Here is a 26,000-nt window from a genome sequence, read left to right on the forward strand (position 1 = left end):
CCATATCTGGACTGATTCCCACCTTTTTATGTTTACAGAAGCAAGAGAATTCATGAAAGAGGGTCTCTGCCATTACTTCTCTCCTGGGCTATTAGAAATTCATCTTCCCCCTCATCCATCTGTATTTTGTGGGCTTCCCATATGCTTAATGCATTAACTGGACTTGCCCATACGGTACCAATTGGTTTATGTTTCCTGGGAGAATTTCCCCTGTGTTAACTTTGCTTCCAGTCAGCCTGCCAGGCAGCCACATGCTGGTCAAATCAACCTCGTCACACTTAAGGGGATTGCAGACCAAAGAGGCACATGAATAAGTGAAGAGCTACTTCCCAAGCACCTTGGGCTCCTCCAGAAGGCACTGGGGTACAGCAGTCTCTCATTGCCAAGGCAGTGTTCCCCCAGAGGCTTTGAAAGTTGGATTATTTTTATAAAGCACTGAACACAATAGACTGACTGATAGGCTCCAGGCCCTGGGCCATATCCCCAGCCTAAGGACAAGTCCCCTCTGTACTGCTGGAAGTAAGACAAAGAGCGCTGAGACCTGCTCTCAAGATGAGGAAATCCCTGGTGCCATAAAGCTGGCGCAACCAGTTCGGTGCCATCTGCTCCTCCATTCTTTTCAGCGGATGTTCACGAAAATGTTGCACGAGATGGGGCACAGGTAGAGACTTACGGGATCAGTGTATCTGCTATCACCTAAAACAGCCTTTACGGGCATGAGGCTGACACCACAGGCTGGTTTGGACAGACTCGTGGGCCAGCACGGGCAGCAGCAAAGAGCTGATTTAGAGTCATACTAACTTTATGATCATTCTATGAAGACTTGAGAATCAAACCTCGCACAGTGAAATAATGACAGCCTATTGTAGTTATTTATTACTTCATTTTCAAACAAAAGTACACCAAGTAGATGTTTCAACTGCGAAAATGACTGCACATTCAGTCCTGGAAAACACTAGTCAGTTGATCTGCCAATACAATATTTTGTGTGTGGTAACACATTAATGGTGTTCACAATGTAATTAGGTGCTGCCTGCATATTTAAGTTCTTAATCTGCTCCTGGCTATAATTTCAGTATACACAATCCTAACACCTAACGTGCCTGCTCTGTTTGGAAGGATGACAGGGCCCATGGTCTTACAGAAAGTTGTGCAATAGGTCTCATTTTTGCTGCATGTCCTCACCACAGCAGGAAACAGCCCAGGCCATCTGGGAATGAGGGTTGTACAAAAGGAAAAAGATGAAGACAGGAAAAAGGAAATGGTGTTTATGCAACATAACCACCTGCCAGGTGACACAGCAGCCTGAAGTGAGCTGAAACAATGTAAACTGAAGAACAGATGACAGATGCATGAAAAGGCTGTCCTAGATGAGGAACTCAAGAAATGTTAGCCTAAAATGCCAGGACAGAAACTAAATGCTAAGAAAAAAAACCCTCAGATGTATGCATGAGCATGTAAAGCTATAAATACTAGGGACCTCTGTATATATAATAATGTTTTGCACTAATACACAGAATCAGAACTCCTTACCTGTACATTTTAACAAGGCCAAAAGCAGCTGATTCTTCCCATCTAAAAAAGTAAAGAGAAGGAAAGCTCTAGTCAACATGATACTGAGGTAGATTTGATTGCATTTGCTTAACAGTCTCCTCATTCCCCACACTCCCTGCCTCTCCTCAACCCCTTGGCATGGTCATTTCTATTTATTCTAGTAGTCCTTATGGACATTTTAATGATAGAAGAAGAAAAAAGGTGTAAATCAAATACTTTTATAGGCTAAATGCTCCATTAACTACCATGAATTATTGGAGGCAAACTGCACATGTAGCTGAATCCCTAAGGAAGTGACTGCTGTCCAGTTGATGTTTACACTCAAGTGCAAAGCATCTGATTCAGCCAGCCTATTCCAGTTCAACCAGACTGCAATGGTTTAGGATGTTGTAGTAGCTGATTAACATTTTAGAATATACCAGCCATCTCTCACTATTCTGTCTGAATGGACTAAGGAGATAAAATAAGGGAGAAGAAATTCTTTGCAATCATTTAGTGCATCGGTGAGATGCTACCATACAGCACTGGAACTTTGCATAGTCACTTGTTTTATCTGTTCTTCTTTTGAATCTAGTAGTCTGTAGCCTATTGAGATATAATGAACTACTAGACCGGATCACATAAGGGCTATCTTTTCTCCCAGAAGCTGATAACAAACCTTTCCCTATTCACAGACCTTCCACATGTTTTTGTATGATTTCAACAAGGTTCTTGATGCGCAGTGGAAGGTTCCATGGATCTTCCTGAATGCTGGCTTGAATATTATTCCGGCACCTAACTGTTGTTTCTTCCTTCTGTTTAAATTCTAGAAAAAATGGAGTTTGTTAGCCATTAAGGAAATGCTATGTAGCTGAGAGTGGCTTATTAGTTATAATGTGCACACAGATACAAGCGGAGATACAGTATCAACAGCAACAACTCTGAATGAAAGAGGTTCTGAACCACATTTAATACAGAAGGAAAAAAAGACTATTCCTATAGTCTCACGGTCAGCAGTCTCCTAGCACTGTTTTCAGGACTGTGGACTAGAAATTATGTACATAGGTCACATGCACAGGGAAGGGGAGTTCTCCACTACACTCAAAGCACAAAATTCCCTTCTCTTTTCTATGTCTCTTAATGTATAGGCACTTATATCTAGAGTCTCCGGCTATGCAGAATCAGACCAACTTTTTAGTTGCAGCTGTCACATTTGATAATACTGATGAGAAATTATGAAATATTCAGCTTTTCTTTTACCTGATAGGAGCTAATTATTTAACTATGCAGGACAATTAGCTAATTAGCTAAGCCAAATGTCCCATCATTGGTGGTAAAATGCATAAGCAGACAGAGAAATGCAGAAAAACTGTGCCAAAAACCTGCCCATGAACAGGAATGGGATGGCATTCAAATTTACATCCATCCCTGAAAGGTGTCTGTTGTAGCTCGGGATTGTATTAAACAGTCACTGTGGTCCAGGATTCCAGCTGAATGCAAGCAGGGCTTGTGTGTGATGAATGTGGGCTCATCAGTTAACTTCAGTTAGCTAAAAGAGTCACGGAATTTATCTAGTTGTAATAAATGAGACTGTTTAAGCAAAATAAAGGAAGTGAACACAGGGCATCTTAATTCCTCACCTCGTTCAAACAGTGCATGGAAAGACTAACACATATTCTACATATATGTGAATATGTTTTGTAAAGATGAGTTTATGTAAACAAATAGGAGCTATTTCTGGAAGCAGAAAAAAATGTCTTCTAGATTTTGCAACTGTACCTAAAAATAGAGCTTATAAAGGTAGGGGCACCCATGACTACAACATCTGAAGTATAGTAGAAATAGAGAGAAACGGTTCAGATTTCAATTGAGAAAGGAAATGCAGCAAATGTTCATAAAATAAAGTCCTGTGTATTTCAGAGAGAGAAGAAACCACATCCTGGGCCTCAAAGCCATTAAGACCAAAGTCTCATCATGCTCCCCGAGGAAAAAAAAAACACAGTATCATTTGTTTGCTCTCTGTGGGACTCAGTTTTCAAAATGAATGTCATGTGAGGATGAGTTTACTCTGGCAATCACCCATCTTTGAAGAAAAGCAGAATAATTCATTAAGCAAACTCAGGCAAAACTTTTTGGTGCCTCAGATCTACAGTGATCAGTCCCTCATCAGCTTATCAAGAGTGTTCATTTTCCTTGAATCTGATCTATCTCTCCCTTGTACCTTTTGAGATGTATGTCTGTGTTTACATCAAAGGATAGACTTGGAGACTTATGAAAGAGCTATGAGGATTCAGAAATATATTACAGAAAAGTGCTCTGTGCATTTTAGAAGGAATTCATGTAAAAATAACCTGTTAAGGATGCAAAATTGCAGTGGTCAGACATGGCACCAGTTATTAATGTGTCCTGTCAGTATGACTGGATAGACTGCATAGTTGAAGTAACCCCATGTGGCCATGTAGCCTGTGTGCATTCATGTTAAGCTGTTCAGTCTTAGGAAACCGTATTATTAAATACAACCAACCTTTTTCTTTACCTTGCAAACTATGGTCCATTGGAAAGTGCTTGGTTTCTTCAAAGGCCTTACTTATTATTGGTCCTTTTAGAAGTGCATTGATTGCATCAACCTGCAATAGGAATATTTCCAATCAGTGCTAGTAAGACTTGCAGAAGAAAATTTGGACAGAATTGTTGTGGGAAAATGCAAAAGCCATTAAACTACTTGATTCTGGAATGATTTCCATAAACATCCCTCCATTAGCAAATAGTGTTAAGCTATTCCAACTAGGAACTCACATAATATTTTGCACAGACAAGTAACGACCTACATGTTGAAGAGATCAAAGGCAATACAATGCTATACATCTATAAAGACATCTGCTGGCTAAACTTGTAGGCTCTCCTAGTATCCATATATGAGGTCCATCTTGATCACACAAGGTATTAGAGTTTTGCTATCTCTTTCCTTTTCATCAAAGCTTTTTTTCTCCTTAATCTAATGCCTTATATAAGGTAGGTCAACCTTACCTTAATCACACAAGGCAACTTGAATGTTGATGAAATTGCTTTCTCAAACTGTCCTATAATCTGTTTACTTACACTGTACCCCAAAATCTTAATAGATTGCCTTCCCTCAAAATATGATTTAACTAAACAATCTGATACTTCTGATCTCTTGTCTTGACAATGATAAAGAGCATGCAATTCTGTGTATTAGTAATGGTTTACAGACCTGGTTAAAAAGATGTTCCAGACAGCCATGAAGTTTGTCTTGTTTGTCTAAAGGAATCCTCATATCATTGGGAAGCTCATCCCCTAATAAAGGCAAGATGAAATGCTTTTAAGTGTCTTACTAAAGTAATCTATGATGAGGTCATGACACAAGCATACCTTCACACTGGAGTGGGTGAAAAATGATTACTGAAGACAAAATGGTAGCTCAAGAGCTTTTTCTATAACTAATACATCAAAATATTCATGATTTTTCATATTATGCAAATATCCAAAACCTAAAGAACCTTATCTCTGCCTAATACCTCTTCCATATTCCAAATTTACCGTGGTTCATGAGAAAATGAACATATATCTATCTCTTCATATTTTTTGTGATTAGTTTTGAAGAAACCACCTTGGCAACTTAAACATGCAAGTGCTTAAAATTAGCAAAGACCCTACTAAAGGGTCTGGTATGAGAAGTATGTCAGTTACCTATGCATATACTCACCTGATCCCATCTCATCGCTGCCTAAGTAAGAGCTATTACTCCGTACACTGGTGTAGGACAACACTGAATCCCGGTTACTGTTACATTCACTAGAAAGAAAAGCAAAGAAGGTGTTTAAAAAAGCTGTACTTACACCCAGTCTCTAATACATCATCATTCTGTTTTTACTAACACTGCAATTGCCAAAACAAATTCTCTTAAGCATATACAAGAGAAAACCCAGTTACATGCAGAACAACCAGCACACGAGGCCTCATGGGCTGGCATTGTAAGAGGATGTCTTTTTCCATTTGTCATGACCACTCAATGCTTAATATATTGCCTGGATCCTATAAAGGATGAAAATGAACTTCCCACCACAGGCCTCATTTGGATTGCATCATTAAACATGCCCTAGGAAAATAGACTAGGGGAAGAATAATTATACTTTATGAATTTGAATCTCAACAGAACGCAGCATTAGTTAGCAGGTCTCAGGATAGCACATCATCCAGTTCCAGCATACATTGAAGGTGCAGTAGCACAGATATTGGAGATGGGAGAGGACTTCTAAGGAATCTATACCATTGGAGAACCAGGCATGACAGAACCTAACACTGTCTCAGGGAGCAGAAGACTCACTTCCGTTGGCTTCACATCAATGCTGGCTCCACGCAGAGAAAATTCTAGCATGAATCTCCTCTGTTTAAAGTTCAGTTTACACTAACCATAATTTAATAAAACTGATTAAAAAGCTACAGACTTCAGACTGCCCCCTTCCAGGTAAATGACACAGTGGTTTTAATGGTACAAGCCCAACGTAAGAACTACAAAATCCTCCATAAAGATTGGCTCTTCCTCTATTTTTATTTTGGACTTAGATGAGGAAAATAAGTAAAAGCAATTAAAAGATGCCTGGTCCATGACCTGGGTTCTTGTCTGTCCTTTGTTAAACCTATTATCAAAGAAATCTATTTTTTCTGAAGAAGACTTAAGGTGACTGCATTGCAGTACAAATTCTTATGAAATCTGAATGATACCTCCTAATGATCCCTGAGAAAGAAGAAAGGCCAACACAAAGAAGACATTTTCTTATCTGTAATTTGCCTGTTTTTGTAGCTCCTCAGTAGTAGCTTTTTAGGTCAAAAACTATCAAAATACATTTTATTCCCATTTGAGTAACTATTATCTGTAATTTGTGCTTAATTCTCTGCCTCTGTCTAATAAAGGTCAGACAGAAAAATGTTTCTCATCTTGCCTTTATGTGTAATTTTTTGGAGCAAGTGACAGACCCACAGAGACTCTGGTTTTGATCTCATTTTGTTACCCAGAATAGACTACCCTCAGTTATATAATACTTTTAAACTAAACAGTGTTGAGAAATGGGATTCCTATTAACAAAGAAGGAAATTCTTCACATTTCAATGAAACAGCTTCAGAGCACATGAGCAGATTTAAATCTGTAAGAATAAATAGATGCCGCAGATCTCAACATCTTAAGTGCTGGTTCTGTTTCTTTACTGACTTGATATCTGCTGTCCTTGGAGATGTTCAATATTCAGCTGGACAAGACCTTGAGCAACCAATCTCGTTGGACCTGTTTTGATCAGGAGATTGGACCATATGGGCTCCAGAGGTCCCTTCCAACCTAAATTATTCTGATTCTGTCATTTCTACAGTCCTGCATAAATGTAACGCTCATATTAGTGTATATATATATATTAAAAACAAAAAACAAAAAAACCACACCACCAGGTAAAGATTCAGGCCTGTAACATGGAAGTTTCAAAGATGTATCATTCATTTAAATTACTCTAATCCTCATAACTCTCTGGAGAGTGTCCTTACTCCTATGTATAGGAAAAATCCTACAGTCTTGCTATGAATGTTAAAACGACCTGTTAAGGATGCAAAATTGCAGTGGTCAGACATGATCACAACTTGTTATTTGATTTCTTCTGAAGTTCACTTTTCAACTGTTTCCTCAGAAGAAAGATAGACTTGGAGTGTGTGAGATTTCCTTTGGTAGCAAATACTCCAGGAGAAGCACAATCAATTCTCAAAAACAAGATTTTGAGACACCTGAATAAATATTTGCATTTGTGGTTTCAAAGGTCTATTAAAAATAAAAAGCTGGATGTCCATTTCTCTTTCTCAGTATCTTAGACTTCTGGGAAAACTGTTTGCAGACTTGAATGGAAAAGTCCCCTTACAATAGCAGCTATTGTAAGATCAAGCACTCTGCAAACTCTGCTGAGCTTCTGTGGTTCCCAATTATATGGAATAGAAGGGGAAAGTCACACTAGACTATTTTATGTTCTAAGATAATTTAGTTTTCTAAAAGTCTTGGTATTGCGGTATCATTATAAGAAAAGATTTTTTTCTGTGTATGTCTCCATGGCAATAAATGTAGTGAAATAATTATAGCTAGTTACCACTTTACTAAGTGAATATATTTTACCACAGAATAATTGACTGACTTGAAAATAATGTTATTTCAAATAATCAACCTCAGAAAAACTAGTTCTAATCCTTAAGTGGGTTAGAGTTGGGATGGGATTTGCAAGTGACCTAAGAGAGTTGGATGTCTAATTTCTGCATGGTCCTTTGAAAAAAGACTCTGGTGAACATACGGTAGTCACATAGAGGACATGCAGCTGGCATTATGAATCCTGAATGCAGAGTATCCGGAAAACCTGAACTGAGACTTCCAAGAACTGGCAAACAGCCTATCAGGAGATTTTATGAAAGATTGTTGTGAGGGTCCTCAGATCAGCAAAAATCATCCCTTTAAGGCCAGTTTACATTGAAGCTCTGTAAGCTCTGCTGGTGTTTTGGTGCTTTCTACTACTGTACTGTTCATTGTGATATAAAGCCTTATGTGAGCAGCATGGTTCAGAATGAGGGAGAGAGCCCAAACAGAGAATTCTAGATGCTGTGGTTAAATAAGGCAAGCGCAGCAATCTCGTTTAACGTACAACTCTGTTCCTATAACTTTCCCAAGAATAGGAAAATTCTTAGTAACAGAAAAGCCCTAACAAAATACTAATAACAGGAATGTAGATGCACTTTTGAGAAGTCGGGACCTCCTCTCTGCTAGGAGAAGTCACATGGCAATTCATCACTTCTCAGTGCAGAGCCACACAGAGAGTGGTTATTCTCGTGGCACAGCACCAGACGCACGCTTGTGTCAAGGCTGACAGTCTAGTGCTCTTCGTTTGCTTCTCATGCAATGCAACCTTCAAAACCTGTTCAGATTGAGACCACATGGAGTCCAACTGGTGAGAAATGCACCACATTCATGTACATGCACCACACTTTGGAAACTTCAGACTGATACCTGACATTTTAGTCATGCAAGATATACCTCCTGGTGTAAATAGTGGGTAATCCGCTGAGAAAAGAATCCCGGTCTATTACTTTGCTGTCTACTACTATAACATTGAGACAAAATGAGACAGAAAGAAGAGGGAAGAGTTGCAGGTACTACTGCATAACTTTAGCAGGAGTTCATGTGACAACTGTGTGATTTTGGGCAAGGGGAACCAGCTATTGCCTGATTGGCCCTCCTATTTGGTGAATCCATACCTGGATTAGAACTTCAAAATACTATTTAGTAAGGTGAAAGAGACACATCTATCTCTGGACTAACCTGTAGGAGTCTCTGAAACTCATTGTGTCATGTCCAGAATCTTCTTGGTCCTCCTCAGAAACTTTGAAGCAAACCTTCTTGATGCCACCATGCTCAGCTTTGTCAGTATCACTCTCTTCTGTTCCCAGGGAAGGTGGAGACGTCTCCTCCGTGGATGGAGGCTCACACGCATCACCTTCTGTAGGTTCTGTTATGGTGGACAAAAGTCTGCAAAAGTGAAACATCATGCTGCTCTAAGTGACTGGTGGGTAACCTCGAAAACTAAGTATCATGACTATGATTGGAATTCAGATACATGAAATCAAAAGCAAACTTGCCAGTATTTGAACTGTACATAGACTACAGCTATGTAAAGTTGTGAGCTCTGACAGTAGTTCACGGAAATTCATTAATCTAAAATCATAAAAGGTCAATTTTCCAGTTGTTCGTACCTCTAAGTGTAATATTAAACTTGGCTAAGAGGATAAGGTTGTGACCGGTTTATCCACACAAAATTGATCTAGCCCCCCTCTCTGCCTCAAAACAAAACCAAAAACTCCCAACCCAGGTGGGTTAAAGCAAAGCCACTCTCTTTAACAAGTTCAGCTCAATTTTGTATATGATTTTCAGACTCCCCTTTTAATGCTGAATTTGGGATGAAAAAAAATGCAAAGTAAACCTCTAGCAGTACAGTAGAAGCAGAAGGCCACCCAAATTTTTCTGCAACATATGTCTTGGAAAATAAGTGTAATTATTTGCTAAAATAAATTATTGTGTACAAATATTCCTGCTTCCACTTGCCATCTCCTCCTAGTAACCTACTAAGTTTTTTTTAGACACTAACCAGCACCCCTAAACCCACAAAGTATACATCATAAATCTGCTCATCACTGACCAGTGGTGGGATGCTTTTAGTCAACATTTTCTAATTCTTTGAATTAGTCTCATTCTTCTGAGTCAGGCTGAAATCCTTACAGATTTCTGTGCATATCCTGTATTTGCCAAACTACAACCTTGTTTACTAAGAGTCTTTTTCACTTGATCTACCAAAGATTGCTCCAGTGGTTAAAGCTCAGACAAATACGGATAAAAGGCAAAGACTGAACCCTTCCTGTTGTTCACTGTAGAATGAAAACATCTCCCAGTTCCACAGTAGGGCATGCTTCATTGGTCCCTCATAAAAGAGAAGACATTAGCTTGATTCCCAAGCCTGGGACATAAGCCTTCCTATGTCATTGATTTCTTTGTCTATCACCTTTACTCCCATCACACTTTTGCCTCCTTCCTCTCCTCTCATTGCTCTGTCTTCTTCTATGTTGCACCGCAGTATTTGCCTACCAGACCCATTACTCAAATCCTTCATTACTACTCCTAGGAGATGCATGATGGCAAAAAGAAAAAGACTGAAAGGGGAAGGGAAAAAGTAGGTCCCAAACAGAAAGCTGCCTCAACTCACAAGTTTTGCTTAGTTGGCCTTATCGTAGAAAATATCTCAAGGCTAGGGACTCTGTCTATATGGAGTTCCAAAACCACTATTGGCAGCAAACAGATTATTATATTAGAATATAGCATACATGAAGAAGCAGAATGGTGGCTGTTGAATTCAGGTAGAGTTTTAGGAGCAAATGACAATTACATATACACTAGTGGATCTGCAGAAGAGGAGGTCTGACATTTCACAGCTAGCAAGGAGCACTAAGGCAAGTGTGTGTATAAATTGGCAAATATAACAGAGTATAACAATCACTGCTGATAGGCACAATGTATTTTCCGGGGGGTAAAGCCTCCATTTTGTAAGAATTGTTCTCTGCAGTACATACTGGATTCTCTACTCACTTATTTATCTGAATGACATATTGCTTCATTTCCTTCACTGCAATGTCAAGTTTGTTAAAGAGGTGCAAGTAGGAGTCCTGTATCTCCCGGTCTTCCTGTTTCAGCAGAAAACTGAGTCCCCTTTCCTCCTGACTTGTTCCTCCATTCTGCTGGCCAAAGCTGCCATCAAGATCTCCATCTTCAGGGGCCAGGCATCTCCAGGACGGTGCAGCCATAGTGGTGATGCAATGTTGAGTGTATGAGATTGGATTTAAGGTACCTACTAAACATTGAAGGGTCTAGTTAGTATGGCTCTCATGCCTTTCTGCACTCCATCCCAATAGTGATAGTTTGGGATGGGTGAACTTTTAATAGGAATGGAATTAATGTACTCATAAAGAAAATTCCCCACAATTATTTTGTAAGATCACATTCTATGACAAAAGTGTTTGTTTTTTTTTAAAAAAAAAATTCTTTCCTTGCAAGCCAACTGAATATTTTAAGTTACTGCAGTCCAGAAACAGGTGAAGTTATGGAAGTAATGATAGCCGGTGTCCACCCATATACTATCGATATTGACTATATGAGTATCTAAAAGCATTTGTTGAAATGTTAATGAATTTAGGCTCTCAGGAATTGGTTAGTATTATTATTCTAGCTTTACAGTCATTCATTCTCTCTCTCTCTCTCTCTCTCACACACACACACACACAAGCACACACAACTATATATTTTTTCTCTCTATAAAAAACTATTACATATATATAAAAACTAAACACTATTAAATATATGTTTACATATATAAAAGAAATGGGATTATGTCTTTAAGATAAATAAAATCCTTTTTCATTTAGAAATGCTGACAGCGAGTCTATGGTACTTTCTTATCCACCTCAGATCACATTAAAAATACTATGGATTTTTAACATTTTTAAGTGAGCAGGGTTTCTTTATTGACTTTGTTTTGAACACGGTCAACACTATTCCTGAGTACATTGGTTCGTCTACATTTCCATGTGTCCGTTCCAAACATTCCTGCACTCTGACCTTGCCAGACAATGAATCAGAAGTGTATTATGTGAGACTATGATGATGAAATGTTGGAACTCAAATATTCAGCTTGTAGGACAAATGCTATGTAGTGGCCATTTATCACAAAATAGATCCCCTTGACAGAGTAGAGACTCCTAGCTCAAATAAGTGGAATTTATTTAGTGATAACTAAAGGTAACAGCACTACAATCTGATTGACTATGACTTTCCACCTGAATACCACCTCTCTTCATAGTATGAAACTAGTTTTTCTAGCACTATTACTAGCCCTCATTACTTTTCTTTTAGTCAATAAGTCAGTTCTACAAAGTCCAAACAGGACACTTAGTTACTATGAGATAACCACACTGCTTAGCTGGTAAAAATGTTTGACCTGAAGCCTCTCTATCCATAAAGGCCTTAATATTTTACAGTGCAACCTGCTTATCATTTTACTAGAAAAAAGGGTATTGGCAAGGCTGTGTTTCTTCACAACTTTTTGAGCAGTTAGAAAGACACAGCTTTCTACGAAGATAATACCAGTATGTTTTGAAAATGAATTAGCACCTTGTTCTGGATCAAGACCAATAATAGAAGGTTTCCGTCCAATGCGAATGCTGAACGACCTCCCTGCTGAGGTAGTGTTTTTGGGGTAAGACACCTCCATGAGGTTCACATGGCAGTTGGTGGGGCAGAAATCCATGCTGTTAAGGGAATGTGGTTCCATGATGGCTTGTTTGAAGGCTGGGCTCACCTTTGTCTTCAATTCATCTGCAAACTGGGAGAAATAAAGCAAACGTGCTACTTCACTTGCAAAAATTTATGATGCAACATAGACAATCCTTTTTTCTTCCTGCCAGTCTCCTATTCCAGAATCATATGATTTCTGCTGCAGCTGAAATAACACTTTCCAAGAAAAAATGCTCATAAAACAACAAATGAAAACAATTAACTACTTTCTAGGGGCATCTTTTCAAACAACTCACATAATTGCACAAAAGAGCATGTTTAGTTAACTTCCACTATTAGACACTGTACTAAAGCTCATATTAGTTCTACAAATCAGACACTTATCATTACTTTGTGGCCACATTTATTCACTCATAAGGTGGAGATGGACCTGCAATAATATGTTCCAACTCAGCTCTGACAAGCTGAAAGGAGTGCTTTACAAATAAGTTCCTTTCCCCTCACAACTTGCTATCTAATTAACTTGCAGAGCTGTCTTCATGCCACTAGGACACCTACCTCTAAAGCAGTTCAGATTCATAAATAAAGAATACCAAGACCCAGTCATCACAATGAAGTATTGTCTTGAGACTTCACCAATAACTAGTAACGTTGTACCTCTTGGTAGTTTGCGAGCCTTCTGCTAATGCTTTCCAGCTTAGTGTCACAGATTTGCCGGAATTCATACTGGGGCATGGTGGCCACAGCACTGCTTAGGGATATAAGCCTTTTGCAATTCCTTACGAAGTGATTGTCCTCTGCAGCAAAGGCCTCTAAAATCTAAATGAGAAGACAGAGTCAATGATAAAAGACTTGGCAGTGAGCGAAAATGCAGTTTTCTTCCACTGAATAAACCATAAAGCCCGTATATTGACATGGATGAATAAAGCTGCCTTCAGAACAAGTTGCCTTCATTACCACCTGGGAACCATTATCATTTCTAACCTCAGATTCACAAAATATTTCTCAGAAATTTTCAGAATAACTGACATGGCTCAAAATAGCCACTGTGCACTGTCAAAGTTACCTGCTCTGACATGCTTTCCCTTTCATGGGACATAACAATAATGTTACTGGGATGTGATGGAAACATTTACTATTATCTCATTATTGTGCACATCTGAACCAAAATACTAAGCGTTGCTGGTTTCTGATAGCAGCAGTTTTATCCGTTTCCTTTAACGACCCACCCAGCCCATCAGATGGGAAAAAGCTGCTAGAATTTTTTTCCAAGGTAAAGCAATTCTTGCCTGAGAAGATTAACCTTGAGTATCAGCAAAGAATGCTTCACCAGACAGGAAAAAGGGAGTGTTCCACAGCAGGGGGCCCCCTTCGGGCCCCTAACGTCTAAAATCCTCCAAGCATTCGCTGACTTGCCCATACCAAGAAAAAGCTGTTATAACTGGACGCATTCTAGTTAAGAAAACTCCAGGCAGGATTGAGAAGAGCAGGTGCTTCCTCATCAGAAGTGCTAAGCCAAGCACCAGGGGAATGCTGAGATTACTGGCCTCCCTGTTCTGTTTAGGAATGAAGCTGGCAATGTACGATGTCTGGTACCTTTGCAGTGAGATTGAAGCAACCTTTCGGTTCTACAATTTTCTCTAGGACAAAGGATTTGATTCCTGCACTGCTGACGTATTCGTACACCACGCCATGCTCCAGGTGGGTGTTATCCACAGTCAGGCTAATGAGAGGTGTTTCTTCACTAATGATCAGTGGAGAGCTGATGGCCTGCGGTATTTGGCCTGAAACCAAAACAAGTCATTAGAGGCAGCACACGTGCATAGAAGCATGCATATGGAAGAGAAATCTGTTGAGAGGTATTAATTGCAAAGACACCACCTTTGGCTCAAGAAGTCTCTGAACCACAAACTGCTAGAGACTGGGAGAGTCTTCTGAGGAAGACATTTGCTGTTGGGCACTGCTGGAGGCAGTGATAGGAGACAATCCACGTGCTCCAGTCCATATTCTGATATTCTTGTATGCATGTATGCACACTTCTATGCACAGGACACCACTTTTAGTTCTGTTTAGCATTCAAATACACAGTTCCCAGCAGAAACTCTCAAAGAGAAGTGAAGTATGTTAATCTCAGAGTCTTGTTGTTGGTAAACCACCCTCTGGAAGACTTGCCGCTTTTCTGTCCAAGCTGTAGGGTGTCCTCCAGATGCATTTTACATGTAGATACAAAAGTGAGATGGGAGGAGGAGATAACATTTTTGCACACAGACAATGCTACTGTCACCAGAGAATGGCTTGAAGCTCCAGTCAGAATGAGATCTGCCAGAGGACTGCTTACCTGCCTCTACCAGGGTACTGCTCCTGCTATTCTGCTGTGGAGCTGCAGTTTGGCCATTAGCTTAGCAGCTCACCAAGGCTTACATGGGATTCATGTAGGTCCTAGAGAAGTTGCCAATGGTGTTCTGAGAGCCAGGCTCAGTCCTTTGAAATGAATCTGGTTTCAATATTCTCTCCTAAAATCTACTCTTCCTAGTAAGCTCTAAACATGAAAGTCAATCACGAGTTACACTTTTCTAAGTTGGAGGAAGTACACTCACACATTTTGCTGACACAGTGGTAAAATGCTCCAAAAACATGCTCCAGATCAGCAAAGTCATTTTAAATGGTGGAGTACTTAATCACAGAAAACATATCTTGTTCTAGCTAGTTACTCACAGATCCTCCCTCTCCAGCTGCCGTTCCCTCTAACCTCCTGGTTTGCAAGGGCTACCAGAGGTATTCCTGAGCTATTCCAGACACTGGCTCTCTTGTAAAGATCAGAAAGGATGGGATTTCTTTGCTCTTTTAAGGCATAACAAGCTAAAAAGTGCTAACAGTGTTTGCAGAAGACAGTATATCCAGTCTGTTTCTTTCTAGGACCCTAGTTTTGCCAGTGTGTGTATATACTCTCACTCAGGCAAATACAGTTCCGCTGCAGGAAAAGTAAATTAGAATATTAGTACATGTGAGCTGGGTTGTCTACATTTGCCTCTCACAAGCTAAACTGTGCCAACCCAGACATGCGCTCACAGTTTTCTTGGCTTTGTTTAGAATTTATGGTAAGACTAAGCACTGCAGTAGTTTGGGATAGCTGGTAGTAGTAACCACACAGCTGACATGCCAAATAGTGTCCACAGGAGGACCCTCCTTTGTCACCATTTTTGCCTGTTTTTGTCACTTCGCTAACTATGTGAAGGCTTGCTAACGATATCCACTGGTCCCTGGTTCTACGTGGCAGTCTCCCTTATTTAGTAGCCTAATGCGTAAGAGCACATCAATTACTACACATGGCACAGGGGACAGCTTTGTTCCATGAAAATGAATTTTCAGTGTGGTATATGTTAACCTAGCTCTCAGACACTGTGTAATTATACTGGTCTGTGGCTTGACGTCAAAGCTATCAACTAAATAACTCCAATTAGTACATGCCTTCTCAGCATGCAAGACCCTAGTCATTTACTGCAGGACTGGGGCTATTACAGCCAATAAAAGTAGATGTACCAAGAGTTTTTTTCCTCTACCTACATAATAAATGATGTTGATACTTATAAAGATTCTCTAAGGCACTAGCAGGAAACAGATATCTAAGAATACACAGTGAATTTCTGTTTTCTCTTCTGTTCAGAGCAGAGCACATGCCTCTTCAGGGTCACAGGCGTATGATTTCTATAGGTATCTCAGTTTTGGTTTCTCCTAAATGAACTGCAGTGTGAGTCTACTTCCTCTGGCAGACTTCATTACAGAGCTTTGCTGAAACAAGAGATTTTCCACAATAATAATTATATTTCATATTTCTACTGCAGTTTTCCTTCCTTCTGATTTGAAAGCATCTGACTTCCCTAGGTTTCTGTCCCCCATGAGAATCTTTACCTGATTCCTGTTGGCTATTCTGTAGGGGATCCAATTCTGCACCTCCTTCCAGCGAAGAGTCTTCTTTGCTGGACCCGGGATGACCGCCATTCAGATAGGCACTGGATGTGGATTGCTGACCTCTGTCCTCCTCAGCATCTTCATGTGTTCTGTACACCCACTGGTACAATCCCTTTCAAAAGATATGGACTTGAACTATGACCTCAGTAAAAATGCTTGATCGCTCTAGGTTTGTACTACAAACGTGAACCTGGATGTCAATTTTATATCTTCTAAGCTGGCTGAAATACCAGCATTCCCCCAGCCTTCCTCTGAATTTCGAAGTGTATAAAATCTATATCCATATCTGGGTGCACTTTTAGTTTTAGCAATAGTTAATAATATGTAGTAGTCTATGTAGTATATGAATTGGCCTATGTGTTATTTGTAGATATTTTGCAATTATAGCCAATTATAGGGTTTTACTGTTATCTACTCCCTTAATTACATCAGAACCTTGGTACAGGAGTAAATAAGTTGAAACAGATTTAAGTTGCTTTTCTGAATAATTAGGGAGCATCAGAAATGGAAGAAGGGGAGGAATTAATATATTTCCTTTAAGGCCTCGTGTTCATACCAGGGCTTCCTGTTGTCTGGTCCTGTATGCTGTAAAGTGCTCCAGAACTTCAATATAATTTGCATGTGTTGCATTATTCCCATTAACTTTCAAAATACACTGCCCTGGATGAAGGCCTACAGCTGCAGCCTCAGATCCTGAAAAAGAAAAAAGAGAGGATCCAGGAGGTGAAGCCATCTGACCATGGAAGGGAACACTGGAAAGGTTACAAAGGGTTCTGGTTAAGAAGAGTAGGAAGAAAAGCTAGTTCATAGTGCTGTCGTGGTTTTGCTAATTACTTATCCTAGGAGAGCTTTGTTGAATGAGGAAAACATCGTGTATCAATCCTTCTTATTTTCAGTAGTGCTGGGAAAAACAGAGCCCCCCCTAGATCTGAATACATTTATGCTATGAATTGAAATTCCTGCGGGAAATCATTTGGGAATCTTAGATGGTCCTTCTAGCCTTATATTTATGTTAGCTTAGGCCTACTTACATATAAACAGTTATATATGTTTCAACTTGTTGCATTGGAAAGATGCAGAATACTTACCTGCTACGCAATTTGCCAGGGTCTAACAATGAGATTATGATGTACTTAAAACTAGAGTAAGCATAGAGCAAAGTAATCAGCTTCAGTGGATTTACTCCGGATTCACATGAACAAGATTCAGATCCAAATCCAGCTCCTAGAAATCTACAGTTAAGGTGATTAACTTTTAAAGGCACCATAATTTAAAATTCATACAGTTTTATCCCAAATACAATTTGGCCTTTGCTAAAAAAGCCCTGAAAAAGGAAATCGTTTTGCTGGCATTTCCAGTTTGCACTCTTTAGTTTGTTAAAAAGTGATTACAGGTGCTGATATGAAAGGGTGTATTAATGTGCCTCCCTGAGCATGTTGCTAGGTGCATTCGAGTGTTGACTGTTTTCTGTATTCTAGCTACACTATATATATATTATCGCATGTATTATACTGAAGGAAGGAAGTGGTACACAGCCAAGAGGTCATAATTTCTGCATTTTCTGAAAGTAAGGGTAAAAGCTGTGCTTTATTTGGAGCTCAGTTTGCATTTCAGTTACAGAACTGGTAACTATCTCTGGCAAACTGTTTTCTCCTTTAAAAGGACCAAACAGTTTGCCTCTATCTTGACCACCGGCAACAAATTGAGGAAGTAACAGGCAGAATCATGCCTTGAATTTTTCCCAGCCACCTTAGTTTTAACTTTTGACTCCCTGTGGCTGTAAGCTATATCTTAGTGGTCTTACAAAGCAACCAGGTTAGAATCACTATGGAGGTGTGTTTCGAAGTTGGAAGAGCTCAAGTGACAGTGCTTCCTCAAGAGCTGTTCTGCAGTTCTGTGGACTGCAATGCTAGCAAATTTCTTCTACGGTAGAACTAAGTTACTCCTGGTTTGTGTTGATGAGATAGTGACCAACACTCAGCTTATTATCATGAAACAATCTTCTTAGATTGTATTTAGATTTTAAATGTTCTGAGGCAGGAACCACCTCTTTGTTCTATGTTTTTATATTTGAGTGGGATTTTTGTCTATGATAGGGGTTCCTAGGCATTACGGTTATTAAAATAAGTTGTCAGAACTTGTTTAGAACTAGTTTGACAATGAAACTTGAATCTTGCTCCAACATACACCACACACACATACATACCTATATTTAGCTGTACTCCAACCTTAACTATACCGCAGTCTCCCTGCTTACCTCTTCCTACCGCATGAACATATGGTGGTGCTACTCCCCGTATCTGAAAGCAAAGTGCTTCAGGACAATCTGGGATTTTAATAATCCTGCAGGAAAATCAAGGAGAAAAGAAAGTAGCATTTTGTTACACTGCCAGAGCTCTGAGCAATTCTAACAATGTCTTTTTCTGGCATTCACAACTGTGTTTTGGATCAAAGAAAACACTCACACAGTTTGCAAATAAATAACAAATAAAGGAGTCTGAAAAAACCATCCAGTCCATCTCCATTCTCCAAGGCAGAAACAGCTGTATCTAGATGTCTCTTTAACCTATTTTTAAAGACCTATAAAGATTCCACAACGTTTCTGGCAATCTGTTTTCACTACTTGTTAGAATGTTTCTCCAAATGTCTAATCTGAATCTTCCTTGTACCAATTAAAGCCCTATTTGTCCTGTTCATGGTACACAGAAGGAAGAGAACTTTTGCAGCAGCCTTTCCTGTACTGGCATGTTACTGTCTTCTCTTCTTTAGGCTTAGTAACCTCAGCCCTTCAATCTTTGTTCACAAGTCATGTTTTCTAGACCACAGACCATTATTATTATTATTATTATTATTATTATTACTACTACTACTATTACTGTCCCCTGGTCTCTAATCAGTCTTTCCTGAAGTGCAGCACAGAAAACTGGACAGAGTGCTGCAGCCCTACACTCCCCAGCACACAGTGCAGTGAAAAGATTCCTTTAAAAATGTACGTGAAGAAGCCAATGAAGGAGGTGCTAATCCCAAATAGCAATGTGGTCATCAGGATCTAATTTACCACTTCAGCTACTGCTTCTGCAGGTTATAATTTTTAATACTTTATTGCTGAAATGACAACTTCAAAGAATTATTTCAAATATCAAAAAGACTGACAGAACTTGGGCAGCAGCAACGCAGACTTTCTTCATATTTTCCATCCTTTATAACTTCCCTAAGGTTAGGCCCACAGGCAAATCAATCCACTTATTAGGCTTTAGGAGATGGAAGATGGATTTCCCAACATTGATGCTAGTTGGGACTGTGAATTTTAAGACAGACATCCATACTCAAGCAATTGGGCTGATGCTTCTGTAAGAAGCCATTCTAGCAATTTTTAATGTGGAATTAGATTCTAATAATCACTGAGTTAAAGTGTACTATCTGCAAGAAGTAGAGTTCTGAGTCAACATATCCACGTGTGCAAGACAGAGTTACTTTACCCTGTGTAGTAAAACCGTGCAAGTTTGTGCTTTACAGGGTTTAGAAGGAATTCAGTATAATTTACTCTACTCTAAATGATATTAAAGCAATGTTAAAGTGACACAAAGAGCAAACAAGCAAACAATAAGCAAGACAGTGATCCTGAGCTAAGACTTTACTTCTCCATGATCAGTTTTGGCAGACTGTGTTTCTATATGGAATATTATCTCAGCTTGTGGAAATTTAAAACTAAAGACAGCTGCAAAACATGGTTTTGATGCAGAGTGTCAGGAAGATGAATATATGATGGGCGAGCTCTTGTCTGAAGACAGACTCAAAGCTCAGGTTCAGTGAATACTCCATGTAAAACATGGAGCAAACACTATGTGTTTACAGAGTGAAAATATACCAAGCAACACCCTTATAAGTGTTAACTAAAAGAATTGAATTCTGCTATGTGTTTGCAAGCCTCTACAGACCTGAAAGTCTTGTGGTCTGCAGGCCTTTTCATTTCAAGCAGGATGTTTTAAACCAGATGAAACTTCAGTGAGCAGAGATGGTGAGCGTTAGCAAGTGCGTGCACGCCCTGCAAGTACCTGGACCAATATCCTGCTTTTGGTCTGTGACATTCTGGTGCAACAGATGGGAAATTCTGTTTGTTAATTAAAATTTGGCACTTCTGAATTTATTAAATCTGTAAGTGAATAACACAGGACAAAAACTTTCTATGACATTTATGTCTATATTGGTTTCCATTTCCAGGCAAGTTCAAAATTCTGGGATTACAGAATCTAATAATTAATGAGACCTTAACAGGACCAAGCCTAACTTTGAGATACCATAGTGGATTGAAAGACTGTATGGACTGATATGGTCAGTGCCATATAAAAGTGCCAAAAATAAGCCAAACTCTAATGGGGTGGGAATCGCCTTCCCTCGAACAGATACTAGAGTCTGAATGACTACGATAGCATAACAATTCTGGTGATTCAGTTCTATTTGTGCACAAAGAGGTCAAAAGTTAACTGCAGTATAAAGAAAATACATTCCATCCTGTTTTAGAGACACAAGCATCATCACTGAGAATGATCTGTGACTCTTGCATCTATTTCATTTATCTCAGTTTTTTTCCTATTAAACTGCAGCTTCTGCATGGTAAAGTGTTCACACAGTTCTCACTACAAACAGTAGAAAAAAAATTGAAGTTTCTAGATAAACTTCTGTCCGTCATCTTGGCACTTACTCTTTGGATTTGGTGGCTACCAGAAGTCTAAGCGGCCTTCGTGAGCAGAAAGACTGGTTTAAGATGGTTTCCACTTCTGAAAATGGGCGTAGGAATATTAGGTCCTCATTGATGGAATAGATCTTCCTTCCTGTCTGCAGGCCAGCCATCTGCAGACGAAACAAATGCCACAGGAAACTTCAGATCGGCAGCAGGGTCTCTGCTACAAAGGTGTGCTTTGAGACGTTCAACTGCTCCCTACCAGGGAAGATCCTAGGATCACTGTGACATGGAATACTGTATTCGGTCATAGAATCATGTCATTCACCCTTAAAAGTCATCTGTATTTACAAAACAAAAGATTTCACCAATATCTGTATAGATATGCCATCTCACAGATGCATTGTACTTTGTAGTTTTCTGCTACATTTTTTTAACATGCGGCTTCAGACTAGCTGCGCTACCCAGTGAAATACAGAAGTGGAACTTCCCACAACTTACAGGTGGGGCACAAGGAGCCAAGAACATAGGTTTTAGTCACTAGCCATGCAAAATTAATCCATACCTAGTCAGATAACCAAATGTAACCTGTTGTTAAGTGGTGGTAAAAACCTGCCTCTGCTCTAAGCGAGGTATTGGCTTTTCATCATCTCAAAAAGCCAGAACACTTTCATTTCAGTGTCTAACTTTAGTTAACTCATGTAACTTTAGTTATTTGGCCATGGTCAGAGGAAGTCAGAGGCTGCACAGCAACAGAACCCAGGTCTCCTATTCTACCCACTGGACAATAACCCTTAATAGACTTCTTAATAATTAATACTAGTTAAAATGGGACATAACAGCACCTTGACTAAGTGTTAGGATATCAAGGAAATATCAAATTCCTTTTAATGGATTAAAAAGAAAAAAAAATCTATGGGCCCAATTGTTCAACCTTGCCAGATTAGGATTATTTCCTATTACTTCAAGGTCTAATTTCGTTCAAGTGTTTCATCTTGAATATGTAACTGAAAAAGAAATGATTCATTTGAGTTTGAACTCAGCCTGTTACCAAGATGTCCTCTTAGGTAAAATCAAAGCAGAGTTTCTGTGGTCCTTCCCTAGGAGTCAGTATTTATTGGTTACTTTTTGCTTCTTTAGAGAACAGTGTCTTCTCCAGCAGTTGGGCTTTTTTCTAAATGTGACTACAGTCTTGACCACAAGCAGTTTTCCTGTTCTGTCTGGAATCCATGGACAAATTTCTTGACTTAGAAAAAGGAGGTCTAAACATTACTGCATAGATCTCATCCCAGATATAAAACTTCGACCTGTGGCAAAAGTGAATCTGGAAGTATAGCACTGGAAAGACGGGGTGACTTTGCTGATACTTGGCTTGGCTTTTCTTATATATATTCTGTGGTCTGAATGTCAGAGGTGGGTTTACCTACAAAATCTATGCTTTTTAGCTCAAATCAAAGCTATTAACAGGAGAAGCTATAAAGTGCTCTCCTTAGTTTAGTTCTCAAGCTCTCTACAGTTCATAACATCCTCTTGTGTGCCTGGAAATAATGCCCCCCCGCCTTTTTTTTTTTTTTTTTTTGTTAAAAACAATCCATAACATGGATAATATGTACAAATAACAAGACAGCTGCATTTTAACTTAGGATAGAATTTTATAAACTTTGGTTTATAATTCAATGGAAGTGTTTCTGCTATTTGCATTCAATTATATTTCATAATAATAATAATAATAATAATATATATCTTTAAAGTCATTGTATTTTAGGGCTGATTTTCTCAATGTAGCTCATGCAATTGATTTATGTGCCACTAGCTAAAATCTCTGCACACTTGCAATCACTCTACCTGTTGATGTCCTCTTTATATTTATAACTGACCGTTTGTACATATGAGACACCAGCCTGCACACATAATCATATTAAATCCATGAATATATGAGGGACCCTGTCCCATATTAAGCCCTACAAACTAGTACTTTCAGATAAAAATCTATTACTTTAGTGGGATAGAACTAACCAGGCTAAGGAGAATGTGGCAGCATGTCTCTCGAAGAGTAAAGACCTACAGTGTCACGGAGCTTGCGTTTTGTGAATAATGGATGCTCCTTATGACGACTCAATGCAGTTGTCTGGATCCAGGCCACTGCCTTTTCCCAAATGCCAGCAGCTTGCTATTTGCTATTCATCTGCATGGCCAAGGGCCAACTGGCTGTTTGTCGAACATGCTCTGTTCAGACACCAGACATCTGCTTGTCAGTTGGCTGCTCAGAGTAAGACAGCAACCACACCTCCCTAAAGGATAACTTTTTCACTGTTGCTTCCTTCTGATAGGGTGTGTCATTCATAAATCAGCTCTAGGATCAAAACTTGTGCGAATAAGCCCAGCTATAATTAACCTATAAGTGAACTGGCTTAGAAAGGAAGACAAGGTACAAACTGAGGAGACATTGACTGTTTAGATGACATTTTTCTGAAGACAAAAGAACTTGGGCTAGGCATGGGTCTCTGCAGCAATCCACATCCACCAACCACTGATATGGGATTTTTTGTGACCCTCCCTCTACGTGAGCTGAGCAAGTGCTACAATTACAGCTAGGTGCTGACAGGAGCACAAGGAGGGCAGAACTCTTACAGGTGAGAGTCCCAGGCTGAGAGCTTCTCACCATTGTAGGTCAGAAGTGGAAGTGGGTGGATAATGCTCTAAATCTTAGGCATAATTCTGAGAAGCTGAACATGCACCTCAAAAAAAGAATTCCCAAATTGCAATTTGAGTACCCTGTCAGTACAGGAATTTGATGCTTCAGCAATTCTCAACAACTTTTGGATACAGTTTGGAAACACTGGCAAAGCTAACAGCTCACAAAACAGTGTCTAACTAAGCATCAAAATAAAAAAGACAATAATAGTAAAAAATAATGCTTGGCAACTCTGATTTTTGAATAAAACTCAAACAGCTCCTTGTTGCACGTGCATAAATTTCAACGCTGTTTGCCACCACAACCTGTGCATGACAATTTTGTTGCTGGTACACTAGGGACAACAGATGACAGTCCCAACTCAAAAACAATGTGTTAATCTTGAATAAAACTATGCAACCAATAGATTTGTCTCCACTTCAATTGGCAGACCTGGAATCTTATTCTGGCCTAAAGTCTAACAGTCCTAATGAAAGTAATGCACTGTGATGGACACTGTGAAGCAAAGCTGCATGTCTTAATTTTTGTCCCTGGAGAGTGTGACAGCAGGCACAGGATTTCTAAATGGCCTGCAGCTGCTGAGCCACGCAGAACCACATGCTGGATATCTTTGCAGTATCACAAAGCAATTAAAAAAGCTCAAGAATATAATGAAACGCATCACTGTTGGACATCAGGTCTTCCCAAAATGAGCTGACAGCCCTCCAGTTCAGTGAGATGCAGATCTAGTTCTTTTCTGCAGCAATATTTTTAAGATCAAGTTGAAAAGATGGGCACATGGTCACAGATAGTTTGTCTTGGAAGGTCTAGAAAAAGATTCCTTGGAAAATTGCGTGCTTCTGTTGTCTTAAAACACAAACAGATTTGCAGGACATTCTACAGGCAGCTAGCCAAAGAAAGGACAGCAGGATTATCTGTCAGGCAATAGTTTACAGTGGGGGTTTAGATTAATAAAATTTTTGGCCAACCTCTCTTGATTTTGAGCATGAGGTAGAGCATAGGATCAGTTTCTCTGGTGACCATAAAACAAATGAGAATCAGGAATACTAAGATCATTTAATTCTAATATTAAACTTCACCTCAAAATACCCTCCTGTTTGACATTCTCAACTTGTTAAAATCAGTCTGTCCACTTCGGCTGTTTGCAATGGGCTAGTCACCCAGGAACTGCATGTAGCCAAAAGCAGTGACCCACAAACAAATGTGGACATTCAAAGTTCTATAATGGTTGTCCTGGACTTCTAATTAGAAATACTGTTCATGCTCTACCACAATTTTCTGCGAAACCTTGGGCAAGTCATTTAGTCCTTGATCTTATCTTCATAGTTATTAAAAGGCACCTAAATACCTTTTAAAAAACAGACCAGTCTGTCTGTGCCTTATATCTGTAAAAACAGGATAATGCTGTGTTATCTACTCAAGGGTTTTGTATGGATAAATAACTGATAATGAAGTACTCGGATCGTATGACATTTGGGCCATTTGTGTGCCTCAAAGAAGTAAAGTAAACACATTCTGCAGAGCTGATTAGTACTCTTCAAAAATATCAGGGCTCATGAGCAAAATCAGTATATGCATGTAAGGAGAAAACACATCTAAAAATACAGCTTCCCCTCAAATACTCCTGTGCTTCTCATTGTATTTCTTTGTGCTATCCCAAGCTGATTGCTTTCCCTCTGCCCTCAGATTTATGTTGCTAATGCACCCGAGCTACACTATCATCATGGAGAGATGCTGCTGTTGTCTTATCACTTAACAAAAATATTGAGCAAGGAAGTCATCCAAAGCTGCAAAAACATTTAACAATTTATGGAGTTTGTTACCAGAGAAATTGTAGAAAACTCCCAATTTTCTGTTAGCTGCCTTTAAATTAAAACTAATGAATTTAAAAGGATATTTCTGTACCTTTTCAAAGCATTTTACTGCTTCCTTAGGTACCAAAACCAAAATATTTACAAATAATAGAAAGTCTTACCTCTGCAGAAGACCCTCGTCGAACTGACTTCACCACAATTGCTTTGTTCTTTTCTTCTATGTCAAATCCATAGTCATCCTCTTCTGGTAAAATCTTAAAAATAAAAAGAGCATAGTGTAATACTTCATGAATATGAAGTTAGCTGAAAGATAGAGTTAAGAAATTGGACTTTTCACTTCAAGCCATGATCGACATAGATTCATAAATTTTAAGGCCGAAAGGGGCTATTATGTCATTTGATCTGAATCTCCTACATAACATTAGCCATAAAATTTC

At 39.2% G+C, this 26,000-nt stretch overlaps 1 protein-coding gene across 1 annotated transcript in view; it reads right to left on the reverse strand.

Moving 5' to 3' along the window:
* Positions 1-26,000, reverse strand: part of PREX1 (phosphatidylinositol-3,4,5-trisphosphate dependent Rac exchange factor 1) — a 191,926-nt gene that overhangs the window by 12,198 nt on the left and 153,728 nt on the right. Inside the window, exons 18-32 of the mRNA XM_026054773.1 lie at positions 25,725-25,817; positions 21,076-21,224; positions 18,631-18,716; positions 16,930-17,066; positions 16,314-16,485; positions 14,001-14,188; positions 13,062-13,223; positions 12,282-12,492; positions 10,704-10,962; positions 8,889-9,095; positions 5,258-5,346; positions 4,766-4,848; positions 4,070-4,160; positions 2,231-2,359; positions 1,534-1,575 (exon numbers count right to left, since the gene is read on the reverse strand). Of these exons, the coding sequence (XP_025910558.1) occupies positions 1,534-1,575; positions 2,231-2,359; positions 4,070-4,160; positions 4,766-4,848; positions 5,258-5,346; positions 8,889-9,095; positions 10,704-10,962; positions 12,282-12,492; positions 13,062-13,223; positions 14,001-14,188; positions 16,314-16,485; positions 16,930-17,066; positions 18,631-18,716; positions 21,076-21,224; positions 25,725-25,817 (2,098 nt within the window). The remainder of the gene's footprint in view (positions 1-1,533; positions 1,576-2,230; positions 2,360-4,069; positions 4,161-4,765; positions 4,849-5,257; positions 5,347-8,888; positions 9,096-10,703; positions 10,963-12,281; positions 12,493-13,061; positions 13,224-14,000; positions 14,189-16,313; positions 16,486-16,929; positions 17,067-18,630; positions 18,717-21,075; positions 21,225-25,724; positions 25,818-26,000) is intronic.

The sequence above is a fragment of the Apteryx rowi genome, unplaced genomic scaffold (genome assembly GCF_003343035.1).
Source record: "Apteryx rowi isolate R43461 unplaced genomic scaffold, aptRow1 scaffold_0, whole genome shotgun sequence".
Classification (NCBI taxonomy): Eukaryota; Metazoa; Chordata; class Aves; order Apterygiformes; family Apterygidae; genus Apteryx; species Apteryx rowi.